Source organism: Centroberyx affinis, unplaced genomic scaffold, assembly GCF_046629955.1.
Source record: "Centroberyx affinis isolate AG114_WGS23_722 - 3 ecotype Tasmania unplaced genomic scaffold, CSIRO-AGI_Caff_v1 ptg000747l_1, whole genome shotgun sequence".
Lineage (NCBI taxonomy): Eukaryota > Metazoa > Chordata > Actinopteri > Beryciformes > Berycidae > Centroberyx > Centroberyx affinis.
Window position 1 is genome coordinate 242,754 of NW_027279360.1, and position 11,081 is coordinate 253,834.

The window sequence follows — 11,081 nt, forward strand, 5'->3', positions numbered from 1 at the left end:
ACACTACATTATTATTTATACATTACACTATACATACATTATACATTATATTTTTCCACAACAAGTGCATGGTGGATAGTTCAGTCTTTCACAGAAGAATTTAATGGTTTGACTTGCCTGTCTCGCACTTTTGCAAAAGGCTCTTTGGCCTTAAAGCGGTCCTTCTCTGTGAGTAAGACACATGGAAAAATAAAGAGATTTATCTCTGATGTCTGTGCATGTAAGTTCTAAGTGTAAAGCAAGCAGAGCCCGCAGCGGTTGAAAGTAAGAGAACAAAAAAAAATCCAAAGCAAAAGCGTATTAGAGAATTCGACTGGAGCCAGCCGATAAATGAGGCCAGTTCTGTTCTGTTTTAATGCAGTGCCCTCTTATTGTTTGATTTCCATCTATTATCTCGAGAACAAAAGACTCTACTCAAGTGGTCTTGGACATAACAGCCAGCTGGCTTTTTTGCTTTATTTTATTGATTTGATTGTGCTTTGTTTAAGTTTTCTTTTCTTTCACAAATGACCACTAAAGGAAAAAAAACGAAGGTAAGTGCAGTAAATGTGACGTTCAGTCTTATTCACTGTTCTGAAGTATCGGCCTCCCTTGACTTTCTTGCACATTTTTGTCCCGATGTAAAACGGCGGACTGCGCTCCCTCGTTCAGGTTATTCACATGCGAGGTGGGTCGCTCTGTTTGTGAGCTGCATGTTTAGCCGCTCTCTCGCTTGGCACAGTGGCCATGTTGTCTGTTCGCGAGCCGGGGGTTCTTCCTCACAAGCCGGGCACAGAGAGGAACATTGGGAAATGAGAGCGTCCATTTGCGCCCGCTTCCATCCATGCTGCTTCCATTCTGACAGTCAGCTGGAGCGCTAAAGAGTCTATATATCATCTTTAGTTTAGTTTCCTGGTGTAAGCTGCTGGTAGACCGACTATGAATCGTCTTGGAGAGCAGCTGTGTAATTGTAGATGCGTGTGCATACCCAGGATCCGACATTCAAGCAGACACGCTTCCATAGGGTGGAATAAATTGAGTCTCGCAGTCTTCTCGTTTCCATTATCTTGTCAGGGATTCCTTTTTGCTCAGAAGTACTTTGTTTTCTCCCAAGATTTGGCGCTGAAGTGGCGCCATACGATAAAAACTGTCTCCCTCCTGCAGTGGTGTGTTTGCTCCCTCGACAGGGAGAGCACAAAGACACTATAAATACAGGAAAATGACAGAACTCGGCAATGCAAGGCATTCTTTTCCTAGACGAAAAACATCTATTATTCACAAATGGTTTTCGAGAATATGATTAACATTAATCGACAACATAACATTTAAGGTGGAAATACAAGCTATTTTGCAGTCATTAGGTTAATATTCATTCAATTCCATTTCTCTGTCTAGCCTATTGCTGAACACAAATTAAAAAGCACTCTGCATTTCATATTAGCAAGAAAGAGTTTGTCGGTGAGATAGCATATTATTGTGTATACATCTATATATGTAGTTTGGGAATACTTTCAATTTGGTGAAGCAAAAACTCTTTTGCAATAAAGCCACTGAAAATGTTTCTCTCAAGCTCAGTATAAACCACGAAGACATTCTCCTTTGTATAGTTGGATTATATTAAGTTTTGGTTATGCTATATCTGATGCGATCTGATGAAGTAACTTTTTGGAAGTTTTTGAAAGCAGTTGTGTGTCTGATGCACTAACGTTTTCCTGGCGTCTTGCAGCTGAAGCTCTGTCACCCAGCGCAGCCACCCAGGCCATCAGAAGATCCTCTGAAGGTACAGTAGAACATATACCACACAGTGCTAGAAGCTAATTTAGTTGAAGTTTTAATTTAGTTTATGTTTTGCTGAATCCAATGTATTTTGCATGCTTGCTGCTATATCCATCTTTGCAGTATATTACCTTCATACTTTTGACCTAGACTGGCCTAATACAACCGACCTACAAACACTCCACCCACGACCCTAGAGACACATACTTTTTATAGAGTCTTTAAAGTCCCCATGAAATGAACTCCCATTACTTTTACTTCCCGGAAAACGTGCATCTTTCATGGTGACCTCATGCTGCACCAGGACGCATAAATATTCATTTCTAACCAATAAAACCATCATATTTTTGAACAATCCTGCCCCTCCTCACCCCTCCCATCAAATAAAATTGCCTTGCCTTTCTCTCCCTGACTCATATTCCATTGGTTGAGACTTTTGAATCCCTCCCTGCATTATGTGCCGCCCCAACATCCTGTTTCACCAGGGAAAACATCAAATCAAGGGAGTAAAGATGCCATTCCATAGGGTCTTTAAATGAATTTGGTATTGTACATATGGGGTGATAAATCTTACTTATAAACACATCTAAAAAATCATCACATCTGCCATCAGTTGTTGACAAGTATCATAGAAATCCTGACTTTCCCTGCCATATTTACCCCCTTGTTTGTATCGTTAATGTGTAATTATGACATTTGCGACACTTGGTATTGACACCTGTTGCACTGTTAGTTCTAGTGCTAACCAATAAATTAAATCATTTGTGGCATTTGGTCTCATCTACTTCAAGGGACCATCCATCTTTGCTCTGCTGCTTTTCCATGTTAATTAGTTCTGTAGCCTCAGTGGTGATTTAACACGCAACACAATCACAATGGTCTCACTGGTTCAACAGGGAGTCTGGTGGAGGACATCGGTGAAATGATCCTCCAGCTTCGGAGACAAGTGGAAAGCCTATTCAGCATTAAGTATGGTAAGCTACCTCTCTCATATGGGGGAAGGAAATTATGGGAGGCCCATCAATTTTGCTATGAGGCTTTTATCACCGCCACAATTGCGCACCCTAACATGTACATAAAGTTTTATCCATGTACAGTAAAAAAGTGAAGTTTTAATAGTCTATTTTAATGTTGCCTGTGTCCAAGAAGTTAATACTCACATTTTCTGTCCACCTAAAACTTCTCAACTGCAGTTCTGGAACAGGAAGAAAATATCATAAGGATTTTTGAATGGCTCATAGAACACATCCGATGAAGGGAAGACGAGAAACGCCATTGACTCGGCTGTCGCGAGCTACCTTGTAAATATTAAGTTATAGCCTGAGAGCGGTTTTGTTTTCACAGTTGGGGAGTGGTGGCTGTGTTGATGCCACTCTAATACCGTTGCAAACTTTTGAATAATAATCTGCATCCACTCCTATCTGCTACCGGAGGGTGATAAACGAACAGGATTTATGATGGGGCTCTGGATATGCAAATAGTCCAGTTTAATCACAAAGATCTCGCTGATGCTTTGAATGCCAGTTTACAGCAGTGTCCCCCCCCCCCCTCTTTCCATCTCCCCCTCCCCCTCCCCCTACCAACTGGTATTTTCAACTCTCGAGCCAAAAAAAAGCAAATGACAAAGCAGTATTATTATTCTAGCGTGGTGATACATTGCACTCTGTTCTCCTGTCTTCCTCCCCTCTCCTTTTCCCTCCAGCTGAAGCTCTGGGCCTACCTGAACCAGCCAAGGTCCCGTACTCCAAGTTCCAGATGTACCCAGAGGACCTGTACGTCACCGGGCTGCCGGAGGGAATCGCCCTCCGGAGGCCCAACTGCTTCGGAGCGGCCAAACTGCGCAAGATCCTGGCTGTCAGCACTCACATCCAGTTCGTCATCAAAAGGTGAGAGCAAGCGGGTGAGACTTAATACGCTCAGTTAACCAGGACAGTCCACTCACAAAGATGTGACACTTTTATATAGAGATTCAGGCAATGTGCTGCAACAAGTCTTGTCTCTGTTTGTCTCCAGGCCCGAGCTGTTAACTGAGCAAGTAAAACAAGAGATGCCTTCCATCCCCGCCTGTGACTCAGGTACCTCCATCCTACACCTCCAGTGGATTTTTGGCATGAATCCATAATGGATACACACATTGATAATTGAAAATGTATGGTGGAAACCAAGGTTAGAAACAATCTAAACTAGGGATGGGACGATATATCGAAATGCAATATATCGCGATACAAAAATGTGACAATACGTATCGTGGGGCAGAAAAATGAATCGCGATATTAGTTACATTTTATTCTGCTGTAGTAATCACAAATGAGACAGCTTGACCATCACAATTTCACAAGCTCTCCATCCTAATTATATTATTGTCACTTTGTAATGACATTTTGAAATTGTTGTTTACATTCTAGCGAGCTAAAACCATTTCTAGAAAGAGTTGTGGATCAGAAAAAAACACTTTGTTGTTAAACTTTTATTTAATACATCGTATCGTGGTTGTATTGAATCGTGAACCCCATATCGCGTATTGAATCGTGAGATAAGCATATCATCCCATCCCTACTGCACAGTGAAAACTGGCTGATGGTGCTCTTTTCACCCCCGCCATGGTCATACGTATGTAAATTGTATGTAAATCTATTTATTTGCGGGCAAGGCCGTGCTCTCAATTCACTTTGCAACACCAACCATCATCGCTGCAAGACACGTGCCTCATCACCAGCAGGGCAGAGGGTTTCCCATCCCAGAATCTCAGATCACATCGGAGAACGCTCCAATTATAAAGGGGCTTTAGGGCGCGAGGGTGGCAGCTTTGGTGGATTAGTGTTACGGCTGAAACAGCTGCTTGCTCGGTGCTGTTTTTGAGGTGCTTGTTTGCACCACAGCTCGATTTGCATAATTGTTTTTTAGCGCACACTCTCACGCACTCTCATCTCAAGCAACCGAGGCGCAAAACAAATTCGCAAATGCTTAATTATTTAAACTTGTGCAGAAAGTTCAAAAGTCTGGAGAAGTATGGGGAAAAACTTCTCATGAACCCGTAGTCATTTCACACAGTGTGGTATATGAGGCTTTGAAGAGTCATCTCCAGATATAGAATGATATGGCCTATTTGACAGTCATTTTTACCCAGTCACTACCCAGCATACATCACACTGAACAACAATCTTTACAGCCAGTCAAGGAATTGAAGTCTGGAAAAAAGTGTTACATTTTGAAAGGAAAATGTGTAGGAAGCTTGTATGCTGAAAATTCCACCAACTAGAAGCTTATACCAGCTTATAAGGGTAATTTTTCAAAGCTATTTGCACTTTGTCCCCGCTCTCTTGAAATTGCAAGGTGAAATCCAGTCCATGTGCTATTTTTAATACAGCTATTCTAATAAAAAGGAAAGTCCTTGCAAGGATTTTCCGACAGATATCTGTGCCTTTTTATTGTGACAAAGCACGGGCGCTGAGACTAGGAGCAGCTGGAGCGCTTCCTTTATACAGCAGTAAATCTTAGGAAACAACAAAAAGCAAAGTTTAACCTGTGAATCTTTCTCTAAAGATCTGGACGCCAAGGACGCAGTCACACTAACAGAGGATCCTGCAGTTGTATCCAAGAGGCCTGGATTCTCAGGTACCACATTCACCCACAGTGATATCCATAAAGAAACACCTTAACAATTCTTCATGTTTGATACCATTGAAGGTTGAAACAAAAATCGAACAAATCAAACGCTGCAGCAACGTCTAAAAGAAGCGCATTATATCAGAGGGCACATGTGGAAAGATGAAAAAATAAAAAAAATTAGTCAAGAACTCATCCTTCTGTCTCCGTAACCCCAGACTGCCTGGAGGCCAAGCTGTCCAGGATCGACCTGGCCAACACGCTGCGGGAGCAGGTCCAGGATCTGTTCAACAGGAAGTACGGCGAGGCGCTGGGCATCAAGTACCCCGTCCAAGTGCCTTACAAGAGGATCAAGAGCAACCCGGGCTCCGTCATCATCGAGGGCCTCCCCCCCGGCATCCCCTTCAGGAAGCCCTGCACCTTCGGCTCCCAGAACCTGGAGCGCATCCTGGCGGTCGCCGACAAGATCTGCTTCACCATCACCAGGTGGGGGTCAGACTTGAGACTGGACTTGACTTGGGTTCTGGTGACTTGGGACTTGACTTTGACTTCTACTTTGATGACTTGAAAAGGTTTCTAAAGTCTTGACTTGAGATCTTGGGTTTGTGTAAATGACTTAGATTGAAAGTGATGAGATTTGTTCCAGCAGACGACTGAATTTAAATTCTGCTTTCTGAATTTGTATGGAATGATTGAATTTATTGAAGTTGAAACTGATTATAGAAATCAAACTCATGATGCTCTTACCAAGTTTTTATCCTATTAAAACCATATTGCATTAAAAAGTCCTAGATATTTAGTTTTCTTTAAGATGTTAAATTGATACTGGACTCTTGATTTGTTCTGAATTGGTGTTCTACATTTAGACTTGAGACTTGATATTAATGACATGGACTTGACTTGATAATCTACATTCAGACTTGGGACTTGACTTGAGACTTGTGCCTCAAGACTTGAGACTGACTTGAGTTGACTTGGTCACACCTCTGCTTGTTAGTCATTACTTATTCCTCCTTAGAGCAGTAATTTGTTGCACTACTCGTATTACTTTTCCGTTATGCCCCCAAAATTGACAATTACATCCTCACTTACCTTCAGAAATCAGAATAAGGGTGTGCTCACGCTCGTCCTCTTTTTTTTTGTAGAGAAAGCATTGCCTCTACAGCATTTCATGATGCTAATTTGCGAAAGTGGATGGCACATAACAAGCCGGCGCAGTAGCTGCCATCATCTAACAGCACTTAGTGCGGCTCTGAGACAAACTCGCATCACAGCCAACGTGCTCCATACTTATTCTTTATGATCAGAGTTTCTGGGAAATTTCGCTGTTACCGCCAACTTTTTCGCACATCTACTTTGTCCATTTTCATTGCCGGATTCTGGCGTAAACTGTCAGCTGCCTACATGACATGAAACCCTGCCTGTTCTTTGTAGCGATTAGTCGGCTCTCAAAAAAACACCATGTAACAAGTTCTCAACCTTTGTCAGCTTTAGAAAACGCTCTTCTCTGCCTGGCAAACTCGGTTAGCTCTCATGTGAATGAACAGGGAAACCAAATAGCGTTGATGTACAATGTTCTTGTCGTCCTTTTGCTTGATAAAAATCGTAGAACCTGGGGAAAGTCACATTTTTTTGTCATTCCTCATCCAAGCTAGCTTTGCGTGAGAGGACGAATTATTATTATTATGAGGAGAAAACATTGGAGGAGGGGGTGGGATCTAGTTTTTGGATGGTTCAACATCAATCTGATATTTAGGGGATGATAACAAAAGTAACACCTCATACCACTTTGTTCCTTGCAGACCTTTTCAAGGACTCATTCCAAAACCAGGTAAGACCAGCACCAGCTTTTTCACGATAAAGCAAACACAATTCAGCATGGACAATCAATTGTAACGCTGCGTATCTCTCATCTATTATTTTCATCAGCACCCCGACGCATCACCCTACTAAAGAAGGCCTATGCCTCAATAAGTGGTGAGTGGCAAACCATTTAACAGCATCCAGTATGTTACTGAATTGCATCATGAATCCACGCCATTAACTAATTCTCTAACAGATGATGACGACATCAACCGTATGGGGGAGAAAGTGGTCCTTCGCGAGCAAGTGAAGGAGCTGTTCAACAAGAAATATGGTACGTGCAGATGGGTCGTTTCGTGAGGCACTGTGTGAAATGATTTAATCGTTTTTGGGGGCGGTTAAAATTGATATCGCGACATCCGAGACTGAACATTAATTTTCAGGAAATCAAGTGTTCATCAACCAAAAACAAGCTGTGTTGGACAGCAGCATCGTTATCCACCTGGATGTTGTCATGTACCTCTGCTTGGTAGCTGCTGTTAGTTTCCATGCATTAAATGAACAAGAATTTCCCCCAGGCTACGTTTCTGAAAAATAGCCCACTAAGTAGAAAGTGGAAATGACTTTGCAGCAGGCATAAATGTACAGTTTTATAAAGCATAAGCACATATTGTCACTAGAATTATGTCAGTATTATAAATTATACCTCTTGTTTCTTGGGGCAGTTCTACTATGAAGGTATTATAAGAGCAAAACACCTGAGAACTTGCATTGATTGTTAGAAAATATTCACACACCGTCCTAAATTCAACTTCACAGAAAATATTTACAAATGCGCAAAAAGTCAATATGTGACGTTAACGTTATCTGTGTCGCGGCTCAGGTGAGGCTCTGGGCCTGGACCGGTCCGTCGTGGTCCCGTACAAGCTGATCCGCGCCAGTCCCGAGTCCGTAGAGGTCAGCGGCCTCCCGGACGACATTCCCTTCCGAAACCCCAACACCTACGACGTCGTGTGCCTGGAGAAGATCCTCCAAGCCGGGGACGAAATCCTCATCAACATCAAGAGCCAGCTTCAGTGAGTGCTGTGACCCCCCCCCCCCCCCCCCCCCCTTGACGCTTTGTCTTAACATCTCGCTGGGAATTTAGGGTTTTGCAGGGGTTTGCTTCAAGCGCATTATGGTTCATTTATGGAGGAGATTTAAATCCAGTTCCTCAGATGTCAAACAGAAATCTTCTTCTAAACAAGAAGTCTGAATAATACGATATAAAATGCTGAACAAGATTTTGACCGTGAGGCAGTTTATCCATAATGAAATTTTTTTTTTTTTACACACAATTTTTATCGTTTTACCTTTATACCCTCACAAACACATATTGAATTTCCTTTTCATTTTGATCAGATTTAGTTGCAAAGGTTTGATCCTGTGCTCAAACTCATTTGGGCCCGTTGGGGTTAGTCGAACTCACATTTAACATAAATTTTGGCTTGATCGGGTCAGCTTTGGATTGTTTATTTATGTATGAAATGAGTGCAAACACTTTTTTTGCCTAGAGCTGCCTTGAGCTTGCAGTCTTGTAGTTTGTAGTACGGGATAATGGGGGAAAAAAGTCAAGGGGAGTGAATATTTTTTTGAGCAAATGTATTCAAACCAGAATCAGTAGTTGAGTTTCTGGGATTGACATACTCTGTCATTTCTCTCCCACAGGCCTTTTGCAGAAATCTGTACCCAAGCTTGCAACACAGGTAGGTGCTGCTCATTTCCCTCGTATCCATTGGAATTAGCGTGAATCCTACTGTAGTGGAAGTTAAGACCGTTCCCTTTCGTGTCTCCAGAAGGAACGGAGGCCTCCACCAATCGACGCAAGCGCAAGAGAGTCCAGGAGAGCAACCGAGTACCTGTATCCTCCGACCTGGGGGTGTCAACCAATCAGATTCCAGTGATGGTAGGTGGGGGGGAAAAAAAGAATAGGTCACCAAACTATCAGCTCAAAGGGAATATTGGACCTGAATGCTCCGTGTTTTGTTTCTGTTTGATCTTTGTTCTTCATTCTAATGGTAAAAACTACAAGATCAAAGTGGAACTCTGATGTTAAAATGCTACACCGAACACCTTGAACCAAAACAGACTGACATTTTTGTCTACATTCACTTTTAAGTGAAAGGTCCACATGAACACATGACTTGTTATAACTGGTTTATGTTTTAATATGCAACTTTAAAGCAAATGAAACAATTTTTTTGACTTAACTCTATCGTTTCCTTTGTTTTTTTGTCTCTTCTCCCTCTCCCCCTCCCCCTCCCTCTCCCTCTAGCAATGGCCCATGTACATGGTGGACTACAGCGGTGTGAATGTGCAAGTTCCGGGGAAAGTCAAATACTGAAGGACGAAAGCCTCTCTCATCACAGCAAAGGGATAAAAACGAGGGGTTTGTCAAACTGATATTTATTGCTATTCCATATCAAACCTTAACACTTTGCCAGAGTGCTACGACTAAAAAAAAAAAAAAAAAAAAAACTCTACAGACTGAAAACAGAGAGACGTGAAGGTTTGACTTTGTGAACGACGGCCCGAGTGTCGAGGAGCAACAGAATGTACGCGGATGGAAATGTTACAGGGCAAAAGCTCTGATTGTTTCTGTCTCTCCCGCTGGCAAGACAACTATCAAATGTTTTTGGGGTTTTTTTTTCCTATTAAAAACCGGTCATAACAATAACATTGGTTTTCACAAAGCTTATGAAATTGAAAATGTATTTGCCCTCGCATTTACAAAGCGTCCATCCATCGAGGTCGTTGGATCCAACGTGGAAACATTTTGGTTGTATTACTGACAAAAAAAAACAACAAGTCTTTGATAGCAATCTGGTTCCATAATATTCAGATATTTGTACTTTTTATTTATTATATTTATTGAAATATAACATTATGTGCAGGGATGTAAAATACATTATTCTGTAATAGGACTCCTTGAGGAACTATCAAAACACTAACAGATGCTAGTAGAGCGTGGGACTCGGAACCCACAGGTGACCGCCGGAAGAAAATCAAACGCCGACAACGAAGTGTCTTAACCGGGTGTTTGGGCCGAACACAAGCCATCAGGAAGCCGAAGGAGACTAAACGGACTTGAAAGTTTTGCCTTCCAGTCAGGTCGAAGCTCTCCTCCTGCAGTAACGGCAGCACTGGAATCGAGACATTCGGTTAAAAAAAACAAAAAAACAAAACAAAAAAAAACCTCCTCACACTTTTTATGTTAGCAGCACATTAACAACATGTAAAATATCTCATTTAAAGTCAAACTGAATGTAACATGTAAAGGAAAGAATGGTATGTGTTATGACTGTCTCTGGACTAACGATATTTAATATGCTGTACCTTAACGCCAATTAGGCCTTTGAAATAAAATGTGTTGCCTTGCACTTTTTATTTTGCTCGAGTTCTTTTTTTTGTCGGAGATTCTGGTTCATGTGTTGTCACCAGTTATGTTTCCATGCAAGTGTCAAATTTTAAAGGATAACTTTGTTGATTTTGGACCAATATATTTGTCTCTTAGTACTTGGATGAAACACATTTAGACATTTACCAACACACTCTGGGTTTTCATGTCTCATACAGGAGACACGACTAAACCCAAACACCACAAACGGAGACACGACTCCCTTTATACTATCATTTCTTTATTGCAGACTTTTTTTTTTTCCTCAATTTTGCTTGCATACATGTCAAGACTCAGTTCAACAACTGTACTGCAATATCGTGGGCAGAATAATGCAGGTGAGCACAGGTGAATTGGAAGCCGGCGGCTGCGGCGAGACACTAACCGCCGGCTTCGCGCGTCTTGCTGAATCAAGACGTCCTTTCATGACCTTGATTGTCACACTGTAGAATCGACTCGACCAGAGGTTTTGTCAGTTATT

The 11,081-nt window shown here is 41.9% G+C and overlaps 1 protein-coding gene across 1 annotated transcript in view; it reads left to right on the forward strand.

The window, feature by feature from the left end:
- gtf2ird1 (GTF2I repeat domain containing 1) overlaps window positions 1-9,614 on the forward strand; it is a 34,212-nt gene extending 24,598 nt beyond the window's left edge. Inside the window, exons 15-27 of the mRNA XM_071519875.1 lie at window positions 1,706-1,759; window positions 2,652-2,729; window positions 3,458-3,641; window positions 3,769-3,830; window positions 5,299-5,370; window positions 5,580-5,847; window positions 7,164-7,192; window positions 7,291-7,338; window positions 7,421-7,498; window positions 8,048-8,240; window positions 8,872-8,909; window positions 9,000-9,109; window positions 9,479-9,614. Of these exons, the coding sequence (XP_071375976.1) occupies window positions 1,706-1,759; window positions 2,652-2,729; window positions 3,458-3,641; window positions 3,769-3,830; window positions 5,299-5,370; window positions 5,580-5,847; window positions 7,164-7,192; window positions 7,291-7,338; window positions 7,421-7,498; window positions 8,048-8,240; window positions 8,872-8,909; window positions 9,000-9,109; window positions 9,479-9,547 (1,283 nt within the window). The 3' untranslated portion in view covers window positions 9,548-9,614. The remainder of the gene's footprint in view (window positions 1-1,705; window positions 1,760-2,651; window positions 2,730-3,457; window positions 3,642-3,768; window positions 3,831-5,298; window positions 5,371-5,579; window positions 5,848-7,163; window positions 7,193-7,290; window positions 7,339-7,420; window positions 7,499-8,047; window positions 8,241-8,871; window positions 8,910-8,999; window positions 9,110-9,478) is intronic.
- The last annotated feature ends 1,467 nt before the right edge of the window (window positions 9,615-11,081 follow it).